Source organism: Fukomys damarensis, unplaced genomic scaffold (genome assembly GCF_012274545.1).
Source record: "Fukomys damarensis isolate Sample0158 unplaced genomic scaffold, DMR_v1.0_HiC HiC_scaffold_5, whole genome shotgun sequence".
In the NCBI taxonomy this organism is placed as follows: domain Eukaryota; kingdom Metazoa; phylum Chordata; class Mammalia; order Rodentia; family Bathyergidae; genus Fukomys; species Fukomys damarensis.
In genome coordinates this window covers 72,672,098-72,694,395 of record NW_022900917.1, presented here as the reverse complement: position 1 = coordinate 72,694,395, position 22,298 = coordinate 72,672,098, and the positions used below count along the sequence as shown (strand labels likewise).

Here is a 22,298-nt window from a genome sequence, read left to right as displayed (position 1 = left end):
ACCTGAATTAAACTTCCCAGTAGCTCTACAAAGTTCAGGTCTAAAGGAGGGAACTACCTTGCCAAAGGTCACCCTTTTTTCACAGGTAGAGTCAGAATTCACATCTAGGCAGGGTGCCTCAAAACCCAGTGACCTCGGCTTCCTGCAGGGCCCCTCTTGGGAAACTATTCACTCTTTGAGCCTGGCTATGCTCCACCCCATAAGGTACTCTGCCTCTTGCCTGTTCTTTTCCTAGGCCTCCTGGCTTCCTCAGTACCCTCTGTTTGGTGGGGCCAGGCTTCACCACTGGACAGAGACCCTTGGCAAAGTGCTTTTGATGTGTATTTAATGGAGCTGTACATATTGTAATACACATGACTCTTAATCACACAGCTTGATGAATTTTTAATGTGTTACACCCACCTAGCCATACCCACATCAGGATATTCATTATTCATGTCATCCAGAACAGTCTCTTTTGCCCCTTGACAATTCATTTGCCAGAGAGATACCCAAATCATTGCAGATTCCTGCTTCTAACTTGGCCATATTCAAACATGCTTGCTCGACACAAACAAAATAAAGCAAACATGATAGTGAGCTGTGTGGGTGACCATTACATTACCCAGTGGGCACCTCTCTGACCATGAATGTAACAGGATGCACAACCCTGCTGTTGCCTGTTAACCTTTGTTCCCACGGCCTTTTAGAATACAAGCATCCTGTGCCATCGAGTGCTCTTCATATTTATAGATTCTAATTATCACACAACAGGAGCCTCAAGTCCAAACCAGCTAATTCATACAGAGCTCAGTCTGAGAAACCTGCTCCATTGCTAACAGAGAGAGGAACTTTGTTGGTCGTCAGATGGTTTGCCAGTCTCCATTGTGAGTCTTTATTGTGGGATTTTTCACTCGGAATTTGAACTCTTCAATATTCACTAGTACACACTGGCTTTTGACACTTGCCCTTGAGTAAGCTGCAATTTTAGTGCAGACAGAGCTCAAGGGTGGGTAGATGGTTTTATTGGGTTTGGTGACCCGGAACACCTCTGGCAGTATGATGGACTAAATGGATTTGTGTGAATCTTTCCTGATATAAACACAGAGTTGATGGAAACATAGGAATTATATCTAGGGGAGCTTCATGGAGCTTCCGCACCCAGGCACAGTCTAGACAGTCTGAGGTTTTAGTACCACATGGACCTAGAAATGAGTCCTGGGCTCAAGGAAGAACCGAGTGCTCTGGAGCTACAGGGGCCTGACGCCCTCATGAAAGAGGACTGGAGAAACTCCAGTGCATGGAGTTTACCTCAGGTCGCCAGAGGTCAACAACAAGAAGTTAGAAACCCGGCACTGTACCACATGTAGTTGTGCCAGGTTATAAACATATATATATTCAAAGTCAAAGAAAATTAAATAGGTTGCACTATAAAAGCAGTGAGCAACATACAAAGGTGGTCTGTGCCTAGCATCAGTAGTATTTTTATGGTCTTTGAGGTACAAGCACCTGAAATCTGAACAGCTAACATACTGGCCCCCTGCCATGGAACCCTCACCACAAACAGAAAATCACTCCACAGAGGTATTTTAATAATCAGTGCCTAATGGGACTCCCCCAGAAATACCTACCTTTTCTAAGATGAGTTTACAAATCAAAACGATAAATTACTCAGAAACAAAACACACTCAAGTTTCAAGAAGCTATAAATAGTATACTTCAAGTGATTAAGCACTAACAATATCAAAGTGGTCAAAATGAAAAAAAGAATCATGAATATGTGAACAGTAGAAATTGAAATGCAAAGTCATTACAATATAAATTTAACAAAAGTAAGTGAACGATTAGACATAGCTAAACAGAGAGTTAGTGAATGGGAAGGCAGTCATAACAGCTAACATTGGTCAAGTATGTCATCTGTGCAAGACTGTTCTGTGTACTTCGCTTAAATTAACTCATTTAATCCTCAACCAAAGTTATAAGGAGGTGTCATTATCATCTGTGTTTTGTAGACAGGGAAACTAAGGCAGTTCATTCCACTTGCCCAAGGTCATGTTACCAGATGCATGTTGCAGAGCTGGCATTTTGCCCTGTGTTGTCCAGGGTAGTCTAGGGTTTGTGTTGAATTACCACAGTGTGAGAAATCAGCAAGAACAGGCACTCAGTGACAGACATGGAAGCATGACATCATTCACTTCTATGGAGAAGGGCTAAGGAGAAGCAGTATTAGAAAACGTAAGGACTCCATTGCCTCTAGCCCTTAGGTTCCAAGAATCTGTGACCTGGACAGCATCAAGAGCAAAACACTCAGTGAAGAGTAGCAAATCCTCAGGTTCCACACTAATGTGCACTGGTAAATGTGTTCAGTTGTGTTTTAGTCACTTTCTCGTTACTAGGACACAACACCTGACACCCACAATTTACCAGGGAGAAGTTTATTTTGGCTCACATTTTCAGTCCATAGCAGTGGTGGCGAATTTATGGCACTCGTGCCGCAGGGGTCTCTTTGCATCGTTGAAAGCTCTACCAGCTTTGCCATCTCTGGTCTGTAGTCTGCCAGCTCCAAGGCAGGACAGCATGGCATAGGAGAATCATGGAGGGAAAGTTGCTTATGACATGCAGGCTGGGAACAGAGAGTGAGGTGTGAAGCTGGGGACCAGGGGGTGACACACTCTTCCAGGTCATGTCCCCGTGATCTGCCTTTCCCACCAGGCCCCATGTTCTAACAGCAGCTCAGCTGTAGTGCCCTCCTGTCTCAGTTCTCTCCTCGTTGCTGAGATACAATACCCAGCACTGACAACCTACAGGCTCACAGACAGTAGAGGACTTGGTCAATCATGAGCTGGCTGCAAAGCAGGATAGCATTAGAGGGGCCAGTGCAGGAGAGGTGCTCACCTAGTGGTGGACAGAGAGCAGAGAGGGTCAGAAGAGGAGCTGGGAGGATGACACACCCTTCTGAGCCATGCTCACAGCGACCCCCAGACCCACCACCTAACAGGGGGTCCGCTGTGAGCCTCATAACCTAATCTCTTTCTAAAGCCACACCTAGGATTCCCTGAAGCTCAATGTGGAGCATCTAAACCATAACCTTGCCGGGTGTGGTGGCGCTGCCTATAATCCCAGCACTGAGGAGGCTGAGGCAGGAGGACTGTGAGTTCAAGACCAGCCTGGGCTACATAGTGAGTTCCAGTTCAGTCAACTACATATTCCCACACTGAGGAGGCTGAGGCAGGAGGACTGTGAGTTCAAGACCAGCCTGGGCTACATAGTGAGTTCCAGTTCAGTCTCAACTACATAGTGAGACTCTGTCTTAAAAAAACAAAACAAAACAAAAACAAACAAACAAAAAACCCCGTAACCTCTTATAAGCCAGTCATCTTCCAAAAGGCCCACTTGTGAGCATGTAAATCATCACAAGGGGTCTCAGGAAAGGAAGCAGCCCTGAGTTGTAGCCTTTGCCGCTCCTATGCTGTGAGGTCCTCCACAGTAGTCTCTTACAAGCTCTTACAAGTGCGATGTCACTGAAGGGTTGCTGGGAAGAAAGGAGTACAGCCTGGCCTCTGGAGCCTGTGTGTGCTGGCTGCGCTGGGCTGGCTTGGCCATTCATTCTATTTTAAGCTCTCCTCTCTGGGTTGTGCATCCAGGGCTAGAATTTGCAGGAAGTAGTAATGTCATGGGTGATTCATGGGGCAAGGAGAAACAATGGGACAAGAGTGGAACTCTGCCCTCCTTTCTTCCCTTGTATTTAAAAACAAAACAAGACTCAGTCATCTTTTGTGAATGTGAGCCAACTGGCATGCTCCTTCCACTGTTGGTGAGATTGAACATTAGCACAACCTCTGAGACGCGCATTTTTGCCTTCTGACTCTGCAGTTCAGCTTCAAGAACTTTATAAATTCAGTTTATATTTTATAGCTACACATGTGTGTGGGTATGTGTTACATTTATTCATTGCAGCTGTGTTGTTTGCAATAGTGAGACCTTCGAAGCACATTAAATATATATCAACAGGGAACCGATTGGATGTACAGTGTATCCTTAGAGTTCTGTGCTGCTGTTCAAGATAGTCACAGCTAGGCATGGTGGCACACACCTGTAATCCTAGCACTCAGAAGGCTGAAGCAGGAGGATCCGGGTGAGTTCAAGGCCAGCCTGAAGTGAGATTCTGTCTCAATGTCATCTCAAAAACAACAACAATAAAAGAAGAATGTCACAAGAGACAGAGGGAAGGGGTTGAAGAAAGGAATTAAGATGTTATACACATGTACCAATTCCCCATGATAAATGTAATCATCATGTACTGCGAACATGCACTAATAAAAGTTAAATCCAAAATAGTAGGTCATGTGTGTTAAGAAGGACTGATTTCCAGGCTATATGCTTGAACTAAAAAATAGCATGTACAGAAAAGGAGATATGGTATGCTGTCATGTGCAGACACAAACAGTGAGGTGTGAGTGTTTTTACTCACAAGTGTGCACACACAGGTACTCCATTATGCCTAGACTCTAACCAGAAGGACACTCACACACACAAAAAGAAGTTGCTGTTTGGAGGAATACCTATTTCTTCTAGGAAAAGCCTAAGGGATTGTGGGGCTGGGGTGTATGGAAGATACCCCACTGTACATTTCAAAATGTATTTTAGTCATAAGCATATAGTAGTTGTTGTGTTATAAATAAATTAGTTTTAAGGCTGGGGATTTGACTCAGTGCTCCTGCTTGCCTGCCTCACAAGCACAAGGGCCTGAGTTCAATCCCCCCAGTACCAAATATATAGATAGACAGATAGATAGATAGGTAGATAGATAGATGGATAGATAGATAAACTCATTTTAAAAAACTGCTCAGGTAGCTTTTGACATGAAAGTGCCCCCTTATTTAGGAGGGGTGAGCAGGTCGTCTTGTTGTGCCTGCAAACCCCCAACAGAAACCAGTGTTCACTGAGCCCATGCCAAAGCCAGGCACTTTCCTGAGTCCCTACACAACCTAATGCTGTCCCTCTCTCTGGGTCCTGCAGCTGTCCATGAAAGAGATGATATGGGTGAATCCATTTTCAAGAAGAGGGGAGGGGGAAGGTCCTGATGTGCTGGGAGAGGATGTGGAGTTTGTCTACGGTCTGAGAGGTACAAAGGGGAGGCAGCTGCTTCTGGGCACCCTGAGGTTAGGTCCCCCCTCTGCCATTGTCCCTGGTACCTTCCTCAGGAACACAGGGAAGTACTGGTTGTTCCAACTGTAAGACTCTTTGCTTTGGAAAGTTGGAGCTGTGCTTTGGGACCAAATACATCCTAGATGTGTTAGAAAACAGCCCAGGGGAGGAGATTCTGTTGTGTGGTATCCTTTTCTGGCGTGGTTTATTTCCCCAGCTCCCAGGTTGAGGAGGCATGGCAGAAGTCCTGGAGATACTAGATTCTGTTCTTGGAAAACAGCACCCTTTAGTTTGTGTGTGTATGTGTGTGTGTGTGTGTGTGTGTGTGGTGTGTGTGTGTGTGTGTGTGTGTGTGTGTGTGTATTTAAAGAAAAGTAGGTGTTCCCAGAGGAGCTTTTATTGTTGTTACTGTTGTTTTTTGTAGTGGGCCATGTGTCTAATCAATCATCAAGTGTTTTTTTTTTTCAGCTTTAATTGAGTTTATTGGTACATTTTAGGGATACAGTACATTTACATTCATTGTTGGGATCTTGTACCTCTACATGACAAGTCTTGGTTCTCATTTTTTTCCCTTCTCCCTGTCCTCCCTTCACCCCCTCCTCCCCTCCCCATCTACAACCACTTTATTTCCATCTTTTCATTATCTCACATTTTTTTCTTTTCCCTTTTTACCCTTCCCCTACCCGTCCCATCTTCCCTACACCTTTAGCTCCTTTCTTCCCATTTCTCAATGTCAGTAATCTTATTAGGATCTTCTGTATTATTCCAGATTATTCACACCAGAGAAACTATTCGGTATTTACACATGTGTGCCTTATTTATTTCACTTAGGAGTGTATCTTCAATATCAATATGTTATGGAACCAGAGGCGTTCCCTCTTCCCTCTCCCTTGTTATCATTTAGAGATAAATTCCGGAAGTGGGTTATTTGTCTCAAAAGGGCTGTTTTTTATTAAGGTGTTGTGATTAGATCAACAGTAATCCAAGTGAACACGAATGACAACTTAACCTTACATAATCAAAATCTCAAAAGCCAACCTGGGTATTGTTTAAGACTTAGGCCATAACTTTCAGCTGAAGTTCTTGCAAGTGACGGTTGTCTGACCTTGGCGCTTCTCTTGAGAGGGGTATTTTGTGGACTCACTGGGAGAGCGCTGTTAAGCACTTCAAGTATCATTGCCCGCTCTGTAATGTGGGATGCGGTGGTTTCAGTTTACTGGAAGATGCATGCAAATCAGTAGTGTTATCTCCCAAGTAGTAATTCTGTCCTTACCGCCTGAGTAGAGATGGAAAGGTTCACATGCTACTGCCGTGGGAGACCTTCCGAGACCCCTTCCTGTGCTCCTGTTGCAGTACGTAGAATTTAATTAAAGCAACCATCTTATTGGCATTACATAACTGCAGCTGTTTGTGGCGATCACCACATCGCACTGCGATCCTGGGAAAAGTGGCGTGGATCATCGTGCTTCTGTGCAGCCGGTGTCGAGCCAGTGTGCAGCCCACGTCACAGCAGCTCTTCAGATTTTATTAGTCAGGATCCTTTCCACTTCCAAATGGAACCCAAATTCAACTGGCTTTTGTAGAAAGGAGATTGGTTGGGTTCTTTAATTGAAAAAATCCAGGAATGGAATTTAAGGCATAGACAATCTACCGTTGAAACGTTACCAGGTCTTACACAGTTTTTTACTATTGCTAAGCACCACCTATATTTCCTTTTCGGATTGTGCTACAAGACAGCTGTTAGCAGATCTATCAGGAGGTTAAAAAAGGCCACTTTCCTAATAGTTCAACGAAAGTCTTGGAATTAAATCTCACTGTCTGTGATTGATCTTTTTTGGGTAACACACACCCTCCCTAGCCAATCCCCAATGGCCCAGTGGGTGCCGTGCTCTGATTGGCCATCGCAGATCAAATGCCCACCCCTTGAGGATAGGTTGCGGGAGTCTGCCCTTTCTGAGCCTGGGAGACTGAGAATGAGGGAAGGCTGCAATCCCCTAGGAACTCCAGGAACCATTTGATGGGTAGGAAAAAGCAAAGGGTGTCCAGTATAGTAGGTTTCTAATCATTGTTTACTCTGTGAATGAATTAACAGATGAATGAGCAAGCGAGAGTGTGTTGCTGATTCTGTGAGCTGGTTACACAATCCTCAGAGTGGGGTTTACCAGATGGAGCCTCTGTGGAGAAGGATGAAAGAGAGCCCTGGAATGAAGTCATTAAATTAGCTGAAATATTTAACAAGAAATAGGAGACAGAAGAGACATATGATAGCTGAAGGGCATTCACAGGGAAGGAGCCTTCACTGGGTCCTGTTCTTTGTTCTGGTTGCTGATTTAGACACTTTAATGGACACCACACCTCACTTTCATTTTTATTAAACAGCCAAGTCATGTTGATTATAGGAAATCTGAAAAAGCGCACACGCACACACACACGTAAAACCAAAAACAAAGTCCTCTTAATAATTTTACTTCCTAGGTTTTATGGCTGATAATATTCTGATATGTAGCCTTTCAATTTTTTTTCTCTATTTATAGTTGCACTTTAAAATGTTCTTGTTTAAACTTCATGAGTTGTTTGTCAGACAAAGAAATTGTGGCTCAGAGAATTTAGGAACTTTCCTGAGGTTCAAGGCCTGGGCACTGATGAGTGTAGAATTTGGTACAGGTCTGATGAGCTGAGACCACTCGTTTCTGTCTTTGAGCTGCTGCGTGGCTAGCAGACTGTACTGAATGTTAGGGCTTCATTATAGTTCTGTTTTAAGGATCTTGGTCTCATTATTTACCTCTGTTCACACACTTAGGAGCTATTTCATTGAGCTATCTCCAGGTGCTGGGGAGAGACTAGTGAATGAGGCCAGCCCTGGCCCTGGTGGAGTTTACGGTCCAATCAAGTTCCAAATGTTTATAAGTGGTTAATCCATAACCTGGAGGGTCCTGATCCTGTTAACTGTGTGAGTCCCCACACCTCTGTGAGGGGGCAGCCAGGAAAGCCAGCAAGCTGGGCAGCCTGGTTTTGTGTAGGTGCTCTTGCTGGGTCTTTGCTTCTGGAGGTGGGTGGATGTTGAGGGATGGGAGTTTCAGTGTGTGCCTTACCGTTCTCACCCTCCCACTCATGACCCTGGTGGGTGATACAAGATGTTATACTTTTGGTCTTAAAAGTTCTCAAAAAGCTCATACGTTGAAGGTTTCGTCCCTGGTTGATGTTGCTGTTGGGAGGTGATAAAAGCTTTAGCAAGTAGGGCCTGGTTGGTGGAAGCAGATTATTGGAAACATATCCTTCAAGGCTCCACTGGGACTCCAGCCCCTTCCCTCTCTCTCTGCTTCCTGGCTGCCATGAGTGAGAAACTCTGTTTGCTAGTGCTCTGTGCCATGGTGTTCTGATTCACCACAGACCTGAAGTCATAGGCCACGTGACCATGGACTGAAACTGTGAGGCAAAATAAATCTTTCCTCTTTATAAATTTCTTATTTCAGGTATTTTTGTCATATGATGGAAAGCCAAGTAACACATGTGTCCTGCCACTGCATACATACATGAACCCTGGAGCAGAACCCATAATGTGAAACAGAGCTAACTGAGCAAGTGGAGGAAAATACATATTTCTTGCATGTGATCCCCTGTGGTGTCATGGCTCTCCTAGGCTGGGGAGATTGTATCATTACTCCCATTTTGCAGGAGAGGAAACTTAGGCTTCACTGAAGCCCCATTTTGAACCCAGGCTCCTATGATGGCCCCAGCTTTCATGAGCCTCCTTGTAGTGCTTCTTTGATCCAGATCTGTCTCAGGAGTGAGGCTTTTAAAGCTTCTGAAATGCCAAAAGACTTATGTTTCATCCCATTAATTTGTTTTTATTTTTTGCAGTACTAGAGATAGAACTCAGAGCCTTCTGTTAAGCTTCCTCCTCCCCAGCCCTTTTTTATGTTTTATTTTGGCATCGGGATGTACGTCCCTCCCTTTCTTCCAGTTGCCTGTGTTTTTAGTTGATTTTCTCTGAGTAGCTCCAACATTGCTCCTTCTCTGTTCAGCCATGTAGAATCCCTCCAGAGCTCTGTTTCTCACTCTTGTTTTTTGAGACAGGGTCTCACTCAGTGGCTAAGTTGCCCAGGCTGGACTCAAACTTGGACTCCTCCTGACTCAGCCTTGTGGAGTGCTGGAATCACAGGCCTGTGCCATCATGCCTGGCTATTTAAGGGGTATTTACTGAGGGCCCATGTACAGAAACTGTGCTAAGCCCTGGGATCCCAGGTGACAGACCTACTAGGCTTCCTCCTAGGGAACTTCAAGTCTGAGTTCATTCAGCAAAACGTGGTGACATTTCTGTCCAGTCTTTTCAGAAATTCATTAGGCTGTGCACCAGGATGTATCAGCTAGGATGCTTTGAGTTGCAAGTGACAGGGCTGGGTGTTCAAATGGGATAATTGGTAGAAGCAGTTGAGTAATTCACACAACCAGCATGGAGAGGTAGCGTGCTATCAGGCACACTTTGATCAGGGCTTCATTTCTTTGTGATTTTCTGGGCTTTCTACTTCTGTGTGTGACTTGGTTCACAGGTTCACCTCCTGCATAGTAGCAACAGAAGAGCTACCATCTTTCCCCACAGCCACCGAACAGTATTTCTGAGCTTACCTCTGATTGGTTCATCTCAGCCAGTCTTCGTGGCAGGAGAAATGGGACAGCACTGCTTGGCTTGGGTCAGTAGTAGCAAACCTGTGGCACACATGCCACAGGGGGCTCTTTGTTATCAGTGAAAGCTTAAAAGTTTCACCATCACTGGTTTAGACCATTCAGGACTCTGCCCACCCCACCTTGGGGATAAGGTCTGCAAAGCTGAGGGATGCTGTTTGAGGGGAGGAGTGGAGCAGATGTTGACAAAGAGACGATGGTGGTCTCCTGTGTGGTCTCTTAGTAAATGGACATGTGAGTGCTGGGCACTTTACATACATTTTCACAGTTCCTATAATTTCTCATAATAAGCACTAGGAAGCCAGGGAGACGCATCTGTGGTTCTGGATCCATTCTTTCCTTCCTCTTTGTGATGGTAGTAGAGAAAACAGATCATTAACAGAGATCCTAGAAAGGTTTGTCCAGTGACTCTTCTTCAATTAGTAGGGCCTTGGGAGTAGTTGCAGCTTTTTATTTCAAGCTTTTGTTAGCGGAATCCTGCCTGCTTTTTTGTTTTCTTTAACCAACTGTAGATGGGAGAAGATCTCCTCTGCCAGATGCAGGTGAGCAGCAGATAATTAAATTGAAAGAGCTTCTGAGAAAAGCAGAACCATTGTCAGCTACAGTGCTTCAGAAGAGATGGTTGCATCAGATACTTTTACAGAAATGGGTTCTCTCTCTTTTTGATTTTACTACCTGAGGCTGTATATAGCTTTTAAAGTAACAGAGTAACTATTATGTAATCTTTTACAATGCTTCTTTCCTTTGGGCCCAAGTTTACTTGTGCCTTTAAAAAAATACAGAATATCTTTTTCCCCCCAAAGAGTTTACATAAAGCTAGTGTGATTCCCAAATTAAACTGCCAAAAGGAGGGCAAACAAGCTGGGGCTTTTGGTTTTTTTCAGACTGCGGAGACATAATATCCCACAGGGCAGAAAGACCATTTACTGGAAAGCCTTTGTGTGTGCTTTGAGTCTGCTCATCAGGCTGTCTGCACCAGCTTATGGAGCTTTGCTGCCAGGTGAAAGGGCACTCACTTGTCCACCAGCCTCCAGACCTCACTTACTTCTAGCCCAGCAAACATAGCTTCACACCTAGAGAAATTAAACATATATGGGGAAGACCCACTGATGGCCCGGGACCCTTCGACAAAGGAGGTTTTCAATTTAAATGTTATTCTGAGTTCTTGTGTAGCTCTGCCATCTTTTCTCCACTTATTACTCATGGTAATTAATGTACTTACCCAAATTTCTAGTAAGTTGTCTGGTTTGTTTTGGGTCTTGTGTATGGAAGTTGAGCAAAGCATGGTTTTTGTTACCAGTAGCCTTTTTTGACTCTCCTCTAACCAGATTCCCATCTGTCCACGTCAGTATAATGTTGAGGTTCTGATTTATGCTGGCCCTGGTAAGCTTGTTCAATGGGACTTAGGAAAGGTACAGAGTGAAAGTAAATATTATAGGAGAGCTGGGTGTGGTGTCACATGCCAGTAGTTCCAGTACACTGGGAAGTTAAGTCAGGAGCATTAGAAGTTTGAGCCCAGCCTGGGCAACTCAGTGAAAACTTGCCTCAAAATAAAAAAGAAAAGCAAAGGGCTGGGGATGTAGTTCAGTGTGAAGGACCTGGGTTCCATCCCCAGTACTCCCCCCAAACAAACAAACAAACAAAAAGCTAGTTGTTTTTTCTAAACTAAAACTTCGGTATTCAGGTTTAATTGCAGTGCTGGCACTTTGCAATACATAAGTGGGTTTGGGGTTGCAGTTTAGTCACTTGGTCTCTGACAGGTTTGCCATCACTGCAAACAGTGTGACTGAGCTCATTGTGATCCTACAGGGTAACCACTGTGATTATCATTGGGATCGATATCTAGGAACTCTTTGTTATCACAGCAGAACCTAGCTCACTCACCATATGTCATTACTGTCATAGAAGGAAGAAGATTCAGGGAACCCGGAAGAGGCCATCATGCGAGCATACATGCATAGTGCATGTTTGCGTGTGTGCTTGTGTGTGTGTGGGTTGTACATGTAAATATATGCGTGTGGATATATTAATCCTGACTCCTTGATGACTGTGGTTTCTGAACTTGGCTGCAGATTAGAATCATTGGATAATCTTTTAAAATCCTAAAGCCCAAGACCACACATTAGATGAATTAATTCACAAACTTTGGGAGTAGAATGGATGAAAGCATTAAGTTTTTAAAACTTTTTTGGGTGATTCCAGCTATACACAAGTTTAGGAACATTATTTTGAGGAGGAGTGTGGATAACAGTAGTGACAATGGTAGTACCAGCCATTGTCATTTATTGGCTGTTATTTCTCTGCCAAGCAGTATCCTGAGTGTTTACAAGCATTCTCACCTCTAGTCCTTACAAGAACAGTTCTGTAGGTGGACGGAGACAGAGAGAGGGGCCATACCTTTCAGACCGATGTCAGCACAGAATTGGCTGATCCAGATTGTCAGGGAAAGACCAGGAAGATGAGGCTGCTGAGCTTATCCTGTTGAGCCCCTAGGGACCTCTATGGTCATCCTTTGGCTGAGATTTAGGGCTTCTTTGTTACCACATCATAACCCATCCCTCCCTGATAGATACAGCTATCCTTTTAATAACCACAGTGGATTCAGGAATCAATGATCAAAAGCGTATTTTGTAAAGTTATAAATTGAGGGAGATTTTATTTTGACTTGCGGCTTGGAAAGAGCAAAGCCTGCAATAAACCAGTCTATTAATCTCAGGTTGTTTGATTCATCCATCAGATCCACTTTGTATTTGTCTCAGGTTAAATAAATTAATAAAATATTACCTTGTATTTTTGTAGCACTTTTCTCAATGGAGGACATAGTGCTATGCAAACCTCATACCTTTGCTAGTATGTTCGACACCTCCTAGAAGGATCGTGAGGTGAAATAGGGCTGTAGGTTACTGTAAGGTGAAAAGAGGAACTGAGTTGTGTTGAAATGCTTATCCAGAGTTCATAGAGGTTTCTGACTGGAGTCTTGATGTGTGGCAGGAATTTGGCAGGGAAGAAAGTGGGTGTTGTGGAAAGGGTTCCTCATAGAGAGAACAGCTAGGCAAAGGCACACGGCAAGAAGTGGTCTGTACAGAGACCCAGCATTCCCGCCAAGGGAGGGACCGGTCCCTGCTGCTGTGGAAGACCAGGAAATCCCACTGGGCCTGCATTTCCATTTGTTGTCATGTGGCACACACATCTCCTAACATTTTTCCAATGAGGGAAGAGATTTGTGGTATAATAATTTAATTGACCCCCTTGTGTCCTAAAAAGTCACACTAGACACCATACCAAATGTTGTACATTGCTTATCAGAGATATTTGACAGGACTCTGATGATATTCCAGTGACCCAGACTGTCTTTGGTGTTTTTCTTTTTAATCTAAAAAATTATCATTAGCCCATGTTTGCAAAACATATTGATTACATTCATTGTGGGGAGCTGGTACATGTGCATGACACGTCTTCACTCTTTTTACTTCTGCTTTTCCTCCCCTCCCTTCCCACTTCGTCTCTTGGCCCCCTTCCCATTTGCAAAGCATCTATCTGCCTCTTTCCCATTATCTATCCTCTGCTTCTGGACTGACCACTGAAAATGAACTCAGCATATCTCTCAGTGGAGGTGTAAACCCATAACCTTCACTCTGGGCCCAGAGTGGAGGCCCCAGGGAATTGATTGTGGCCCTGGGAACCCCCGTGGGCTCCTGGACAAATTCCTTAACTGCCTGGGCCTTCCAGTTTTGTCAGTGTAAAATGGTGAAGTTGGGGGTTGTTTCCACTTCTGAAATTTGGTAATTCACTCAGATTCTGATGTAAGCAGCTTGTAATTGAAAGTCACCAATGACATAAAAATGCCAAATAAATACATTTTATCCAAGTCCACTGGGGCTGAGACAAGACCAGAGCTTGGGCAGGGTGATGTCTCACTTTGCGTTCCTGTGTGTGACAACTGGGGAGGGGATGCATGCTCATCAAACCTGTGTTCTGACAAACCAGTTAAACTTGGTCCATATTGATGTTTTGTTTTGTTTTTTGCTAACTTCATGCAATACTTTTCCTTCTGTAGCTTTGAGAACCTAAACTCTTGTGCACTTACAGCTCACAGTTGATTTATGGCTCCACTACTTTGTCCAAAGCTCTGTATGTCAGCTCCGAGGCCACACAGCTAGTAACTGAGCCACTTTTAAGGAGTATTCAACCCCCACCTTGCTGTGCTGCTTCCCCAGTTCGCGATCCAGGACGGTAGCCACGGTGAGACTCAGAGTGGGGTTAAAACCCAAGGCCTGGGCTAACCACGGATGGGCGATGCCACTGGGCTTTTGACTGCACAAGTATTGTGTACATGTCTTGTGTGAGGCACTGGGTCAGGCTCTGTGCTTGCACTGGGGTATAGCAGCAACAGTGCAGCCTGGCCTTTGCCTTCACAGAGCTCACAGTGTTAAGGAACCATACAAAAGAGCCACGAAGGTGGCATGGTAATGTGTGACGTAAGCAAGACACCGCGGGTGCTGAGGGCGCTAGCAGTAGGGCCCTGACCCGGTTTGCTCGGTGTAACCAGGGGCTGACATGACAAAGAGCCCAGGGAGGCAGCTGGGGGGCCAGGGCTTTGAGAACAACATATGACCCTGAGTGTGAGTCAGGGACAGAGGAAGGGGTCAACCTTCAGCCTACACAGCACTCGGAAATCTCTCCCCCCCTCCTCCCGTGACCCCTCAAAACTGGAGGGGGCTGTTCTCCCTGTGAGTTTTATAGGATGTGTCATCACCATTCATTTGGCAGTTGTGTTGCTTTGTACTGGAGGAAGGTACTGAGCCTTCTTCTCCTGGAAGCGAAGGCTCTTCCTACATTCTTGGGCCTGGCTCAGCATGTGACTCCAGATGGAATGGTTGGCCAGTCTGAGAATGAGAATATCTGTGACCTGTTGGATGGCCTTGGTGTGTGGAACTCATCTTTCTTGAGTCTGGAGCAGATCAAAAGAAGGTTCAAGACCCTGGGGAAGTGTATCGTGTAACAGCTCCAAGTGCCCCTTTGTGCTCAAATTAATCAAAGTTTCTGTTGATGGAGGCCATTAATAGGGGAAATTCTATCCACCAGAGAATAGTTTAATAGCTATTAGCTTGTAATTAAAAGTTCAAGGTAAACCGGTCTGCTTTATTGGCATCACGTTGCCTAGTTTTCTTGCTGTCCCTGAGATTCTATTAACAGCGTAATCCTAGCTCTGAGTCTTCTCTCTGCTTCCACCCTCCTGCTGTTTTTGTGTTCTCTCCATCTCCCTGGGTCACATCTGCTTTTTTGTCTTTTACTTTCCTCCCATCTAACATCTTCTCTTTTTGGTTGACATCCACTTGAACAATAGAACTGTTCAAATATTTAACAGAAAATGAAAAAAAAAATTACTTCTCTGTGCTCACTGGTTTTCCATGGGAGTGTGTAGGAACAGTGTTCTGATATATAAACAGTTTCGTACTCTCATCTTTAACACAATATTCACCTCTTTCTCCATCAGTAGGTGTTAACTGAGCTCCTACTATGTATCAGGCATTGTTTCAAGGGCTGGGAACACATCAGGGAACAAACCAGATATAAATCTCTGCTGTCCTGTGTAGTTCATAGAGATGATAAATATGATACAAACTATGTAGGGAGATGATAATTTACCAAAAAAGTAGGGCCGAATGGGAATATCAACTTATTAAAATCTATATAAATTTTATACTTATAAAAATTTATAAAGTTCACACATATTATTTATATAGAATTATCTATAAGATTTATGTAAACATTTTCTCATATTTCTATCTTCCTGAGTTCATTAGCTGTACATTATCCTTGAGGCCAGTGGATGACAGTTTGCACAGAATGGTAGGACTCTGTAAATCTGGAGACAGCTTGTAAGTCGCTGAGCACAAAGCTTTTATTTCTGAGATGAGGAAAGAGATGATAAGACTGTACACCTTCAAGGACTTTTATAATTTAGTTAGGGTGTTTCTTTTAAACCCCCCAGTACTGGGATTTGAACCCACGGACACACTACCACTGAGCTACATCCCTAGTCCTTTTTTTTTTTTTTGAGACAAGGTCTTGCTAAATTGCCCAGGCTGGACTTGAACTTGTGATTCTTCTGACTCAGCCTTCCAGAGTGCCGAGCTTTCAGGCATGTTCCACCATACCTGTTGGTTTTTGTGGTTCTTTAAAAAAATAATTTTAATGATACTTCTTTTACAACCTCACTATACTGTTTCCCTACTGTGGGAAATTTAATTTGCTTCTGGTTTTTGTTCTAAATAGTGCTGCAATGAGAAGCTTTATTCAAATACCATCTTAATGAGAGTAGCAAGTTTACTGATAATAAAATGATAAAGCTAATATTTATTGAGTGCTTACATTTGCCCAGGTAGTGTGCTAAGTGATTTCGATGAAATAATTTTTTTCTTCTGACAAGGAGGACCATCGCTTTCTTCCTTTCCAATGAGAAAATCCAGGGCTTAACACTGAGGCCTGACTGATTCGCAGCCTCTGTGATCTACAGCATTCCAAGTTTGAATAGTCCAATGGCACATGTCGAAGCCCCTCAGGATCACCAACACATTTATTTAGAAGTTTGCCAAACATTAAAGTTTTGCCAAGTTTTTTCACATTAAGTTGAACTGTATGGAACTGCAGTTTGCGTGTTGGCAGTTTCCCGTGTTCCTGTTTGGTCCGTCCTTGTAGTAACAGTGATCCTTGTGCTGTAGAGATGAGTGGGGCAGCATTTTACATGATGTGTGGACAGTAGGGATTCAGATGATATGGAATGAAGGGAAAGGGAGAGACAGGACGGATGGCAAAACTGTTATGTGAGACCAACACCTGCCAAGGCTGGGGCAGACTCCTATTCCTACCAATAGCAGCCTGTGATCTCTGCCAGGACACTTCAGCTCTTTGTCCCTCATCTGACAAGAGAGAGTCAGAAGGCCTCTTTCATAATGCGGCTGGAAGGCTCAAAGTATAAATGAGTACAGATGACTTTATAACTCATGTACCAGCAGAACCTAAGCAATTGATCAGGGGTGTTGGTGGTAACAGGTACTTCTGTCATATTTCAAACCAAATTTGTTTTGTCTTCTTCCCTATGATGTTCCTATAAAATACACAATAATATCTTTTAGAAGCAGCATTGATAAATTGATGAGGCTGAGTGGATCAGGGATTCCTTTATAGTTAACGCTTCCATCTGACTCTGCTGGTGTGCTGTGTATGGAGGCGAAAGAGCAGAGATTAGTTCTGTTTGGGGTATGGGGTCCCAGTAGGGTGAAGCGCACAAATAAGTGCCCCCCCAGTTCTCCTCTCCATTGTTCTGGTGCCATCCCTGATTATGTGTCATCTGTTGCCTTCAGGTGACCCCTATCCTCTGTCCCGTGTCCTTGCTGGTAGAAGGGATGTGATTGTCAGAGTTGAAAATGCCAGTGGGCAGTCTTTAGAGCTGCTGAACTGCATACTGTGCTGAAAGAGCTGTTTGTGGAAAAGGGCAGCACATCCTGAGCCTGCCCTCTTGCATTTTTCTGCAGCCAGCAAGTCTGTCTTGGAGCCGGAGCTTTAGCCTGCAGAGTGCTTGCCACAGAAGCAGCCCCTGGGCCAGCCCATAGCCACTGGGAAAAAACTCACCTTGGGGCAGGGCTTGGGAGGGAGCAGTGAAAGTGCCTGCAGTAAGTCTTTTCCTTTTTTTTTTTCCAGTTCAAAGCTTGGCAAGCAAGCATACTTGTCATTCCTGTCGCCTGTCTCACTTTAGCTTTTCCTGCTGGGAGCAGATTTGCTTTTCTGGGTGATGGGGACTTTAATAGCTCCAGGTGGTGAATGGGCACTGGGGGGCACAGTTCTGGGGAAATACAGTGCCAGAGCAATACAAATACAGAGGGGCAAAGTGGGAAGTTTGTCAGGAGGGGAAGCCTGTAATAAATTATCTTACCTTTGTTGACGTTGAAGAAACCTTCCCTTTGGCTTGACTGTAACTTGCTTCCTCAAATACTTCCTGGTGTGAATCCTCAGCAGAGTATTATATGGCCTTTAACAATGATGTAGCTAAAGTCCTATATTAAGGAAAGGTGACCAAGACGCACTGGCAGGTGGAACGCAGCAGATTACTATTCAGATATGGGAGCCATTTTTATGAAAAGATGTGTTCTCTTTCTCTAGATACATAAAAGAACATTTGGAAGGGGATCCACATGGTGGTTGGTTGGATCATATGTATTTATATTTTCTTCTTTTTGCTCATATGTATTTTCAAATTTTCACTGCATTCAATATGTATTACTCATATCAGGGAAAAAATGTAGGGGCTGAGCACCTCATTCAGTGCTCAGGCCCTCCTTTTTATCCCTTAGCATATTCATGAGGGTCTCCTAGGACAGGGCACTGTGGCAGAGATGTAGAGATCATGACAGCCTCAGTCTTGGCCTTCATGGAAGTGACATTTTTCAGCTAAAAATAAACAAATAAAACATATTACAGTTTGGGAAGGAAAAGAAGAAAAACAATGACATGAAAGGGATGGGGGGTTATCTTTAGGAATGGGATGGGTAGGACCTCTTTGAACTGAAAGCGGAGAAATAGCCACAGGAAGAGACCAGAAAGTTTGAGGTTCTAAAAAGGCAGTGGGAGCCACTAGGGTCCTTTTCCTGCTTGCAGGTCACTTGAAAGGCTGGGGGATGAAAGGCTGGGGATGAAAGGCTGGGGGAGCGAGTCTCCCTATTAGTGCAGGCTCGCTTGAACTCACTGTGTAGCCCAGGCTGGCCTCAAACTTGCAGCGATCCGGCAGCTTCAGCCTCCCAAGTGCTGGGATTACAGGTGGGCCCCACCATACTTGGCTCTGGCTTTTTTTTTTTCTTTTCTTTTCTTTTTGGTACTGGGGATCGAACTTGGGTCCTGGCTCTTGATAGCAGCCGAGATGTCTCTTATCTTTCAGGGTGGAACGAGCTCATAGCCTGACCCAGGGGCTTCTCAAGCCTCCCAGCCCACCTTCTGCATTCATTAAGTATTCACTGGACTCTCATTAGAAGGCACCAGTGGAGTCTTAGCCATTGGCCTGGAAACTGCTGTGGTGGTGATACTCAGAATCATCCCTACTCATTCATCTGGGAAAAAAAAGGGAGAAGTGGTTGAGAAAATCTGAATGTTAGATCAAAATGTGGGACTGGAGAGGCAACAAAAACTATTCTTTAGGTACAGTATAGTAAGTACTGAATGGGGCAATGGGGCAAAACAGCTGCCTAAGCTTCTCCCCAGGGAGTTGTAGCTCTGTTGGCCCTCAGGCCACACTTTTCCAACACTTTTGGCCCAAAGGCTCTTTCCTGGCCCAGCTTATCCCTTGCAAAATGCCTAGAACCCAGTGAGTCTAGGATAGGCCAGGCATGACAGGGTGGACCTTTAGCAACTGAAGAAAACACAGCTGTTTCAACATGATGAAATATTCTGCAGCTGTTAGAATGATAAGTGCAACTGTGTTGTATAAATACAGAAAGGTGTTGGGAAATAGTTGCACAAAGCCAAAGATGCCAGCTAAAGCAATGTGCATTTACATTGATGAAAGTCAGAGAAAGGGGATGGACACTGTATGACTGTGTGCTGGGATGGGAAAATATCACCATCCTTTTTGGCAGTGCTGGGGATTAAACCCAGGGCCTTGTGCCTGCCAGGCAAGGTACACCCACAGCCCGTCTATCAATCATTGCCATCACGCACACCCCTCTGCAGCTTTTAGCCATTCTGCTGGCCTCCTTTCTGTCCTCCACTGAAGTCTATGTGGGATACTACAGTCCAAGTCAATTTTAGAGGAAACATATCTGATTTTGTTTGTCCCTTGATCGGAAGTTTCTCTTTACTTTTTATTACTTTCAGAGTCAAGTTCAAATGCCTTTGCATGGCAGATGATGTTCTTTACAGTTTAGTCACTTGTCTTATTCTTAGTGTGTCACCAATTCCTGTCTGCCCTTGTACCTTTTCCTCTCTCATCTTTCTTCCTCCTCAAGGACCAGTACAAAGGCCCCATCCTTCATACCTGTACCAGGGAGAGTGGGTTCTGTCTGCCTTGGTAAATTACAACAAATCAGGATGTTTTGCAATTGCAAGGTTACAGCCTTCCTCTTAGTACACTCTGAGCCCCACACATCTTACTGACTTCCATACTAGACCCTTGGCCTGCTGCCTAGGACATCGGAGAGGTGCAGAAAGGGTGTGCTGACTGAATGAGTCAGTGATCAGACAAAAGTTTATTATCCATAAGGTTTTAAAATGTATGTATAACAAATAAGAAATTCAAAGAATATAGCACTTATGGAAAGCAACAGGCTCTTTTGAAACTGAAGAACGTAGACAGAGGCAACAGTATAAATGGAGAAACAGACATTCACGGATTGGGTTCACATCCTGGATGTGTCACACACTGAGCCTCAGGCCCCCTCCTGTATAAAGTGGATAGGAAAATAGTACCATATGGGATAGCTGGGAAGAACAAAGTGGGAAATGCAAGTTAAGGCTTAGTGTAGCACCTGGCACATCTTAAGGACCCTGGAGATGCTGGCCAATCACAGTGATTGTATCCTTCCTGAGAAGCCAGTGCTCTTGTGTAAAACATCTTTTTTGGTGTCCTTCTGCTTATTTTTGCAATATGAAACTTTAAAAGCTTTGACTTCAGTTGAAACGTGATTGCACTTATGCGGAATGATGAAGAAAGGATTGTAGAGGAAGACATTCAGCACTTCCTGTAAGGTCTTTTAGGAGCTAGACCTTGGGGTAACAGAGTAGAGTTTACTTCTCATTCTGGCCTGGAACAGGTTTTGGGCTGAAAAGGAGAAAAGTGACTCTGGGTAGTTTTTCTACTGTCTGCTCAGGACACTCCCCATTTTATGGTTACCATTTTCTTTGCTGGACCATGAGCTCTTTGGGCACGTGTCATGTATGTCTTGTTTCCCCAGTGACAAATCTAGGACCAGCGGATGAAAAGTACTGGGTACCTGATTTGTCCTCTGTAAAAGGTGAGGTTCCTCACAGGTAGAGGAGGCTGACAGTTGCTGTAATGAGCACCCTGTAATTGGAGTATTCCAGCTGAAGTGGATGTTCAGGTGTTGATACTGTGGGAGAAATTCCCAGTTTTGGTGGGAGGTTGGGTGAGGTTGGTTAGAGCTCTTATTTCAGGACTGGGCAAGTGCGTGAACTTTTCCTCTGGTTCAGAGTGAGGACAGTGGCTACGATGGAGCAGTGGGTGTCAGTGTGTCAGACAAATGAACCAACTTCTAGGGTTTGGAGTTCCATCTACTTGTAAAACCAACTCCTCAGTTCAATGAGAATTGATGAAAATTATAATCGACCTAGTATGGAATCTCCAAATCCTCCTGAAATGTCATTAAAGGTCTGAGGCCTTGGACTCTTGCCCTTAATGTGTACCTTGAGAAAGCCGTGGTCCTTCCAGGATTCCCTTAAATTTCTATGTAATATATACCATACTGCATACTTTTTAGTCTATGTAATCCAAGAGAAAAGCAGGCCAAATAAGGTAAAACTGTCCTTCAATATTTGGGGCAACAACCCTTCTAGGAAGGCAATTATTTGTGGGATGGCACCTCTTTGACTAGGGTGGGAGTTCATGAATAGGGCTTTTTAAGTAAGATCCCTTTGTCCACGAACCTGAAATCATATGCGATTGGCGTTCAAATATGCATTTTCCTGGAAAGTCCATACTTCTCTGGGATTTTCAATTGGGCCCTTGGCACACTGGGGCCAGCTAATTAGATGACATGTTCTGTTTTTATACGTAAGGAGAAGGGGCATTCATGTTCCAGGAGAATCAGGGAGGTGACTAAGTGGCTGCGCCCCTAGGCCCCCTTGACGTTTCGGCACAGAGGACCCCAGGGCGCGGGTCTGGCGCACCCGAAGCGCGGTGCGTGGCGCGGCCCGATCTCTCAGGCGTCGGACTGCCGTTCCGGGGCGGATCAGAGAACACCGCTCAAGGGCGTCTTCGCGATAAGCCGCGCCGCGATAAGGGGGCAGCGCCCTCCCGGCTTTTTTTTCACGCGTGAGGCGCCGGAATGTGGCCGCTCCGCGGAGATCAGCGCCGAGCCTCGTCTGCAGGTCCGGAGTCCCAGTTCTCGCCTTTCCAGGCCCTCCCGAAGGCAAGGCAGGGCCGCCACTCCTGACCCTCATCTCCCGGAGCACCGTGAGAAGACCCCAACCCGGCGCGAAGAGGGCGGTGCGGAGCTACTGTCCCTTTAAGGAGGGCGGGGGCGCGGAGGGGCTGGCCGCGCCCCTTGCTGTCCTCGCTCAGCAACCGCGTGCGCGCGACCACCTGTCTCCCGCCTCGCCCCGCCCCTTTCTGGAGGGGCGTGGAGGAGGGGCGGCGGAGGAGGGCTGAGGGTTTACCTTGAGGGGAGGGCGCGGCGCATGCGCACGGCCCGACAGGTCCTGGCGCCCTCACTTCCTGGCATCCCCCTCCCCCTCCGCGCCGTTACCCTGTACATCCGGGT

General features: G+C 45.0%; 1 protein-coding gene and 2 long non-coding RNA genes across 6 annotated transcripts in view; 1 reads left to right on the top strand and 2 right to left on the bottom strand.

Moving 5' to 3' along the window:
• The window catches only part of Cyrib (CYFIP related Rac1 interactor B), a 113,719-nt gene that overhangs the window by 5,305 nt on the left and 86,116 nt on the right, over window positions 1-22,298 (top strand). Inside the window, exon 1 of one of the 4 annotated variants that reach the window (XM_033760855.1) lies at window positions 7,130-7,148. The exons of 2 other annotated variants lie outside the window; for them this stretch is intronic. In XM_033760855.1, the coding sequence (XP_033616746.1) occupies window positions 7,145-7,148 (4 nt within the window). In that variant the 5' untranslated portion in view covers window positions 7,130-7,144. Of the gene's footprint in view, window positions 1-7,129; window positions 7,149-21,845; window positions 21,907-22,298 lie in introns of those variants that run through there. One more of the 4 variants, XM_010642866.3, reaches the window with a different exon arrangement.
• LOC104875387 lies at window positions 16,073-18,588 on the bottom strand. The gene is made up of 3 exons (XR_784041.2): window positions 18,557-18,588; window positions 17,747-18,261; window positions 16,073-16,529 (listed from the first exon to the last, which is right to left on the bottom strand). It is a non-coding gene; the product is annotated as an uncharacterized LOC104875387 (long non-coding RNA).
• LOC104875388 lies at window positions 18,649-21,831 on the bottom strand. Its single transcript, XR_784042.1, has 3 exons — window positions 21,463-21,831; window positions 20,793-20,909; window positions 18,649-18,914 (listed from the first exon to the last, which is right to left on the bottom strand). It is a non-coding gene; the product is annotated as an uncharacterized LOC104875388 (long non-coding RNA).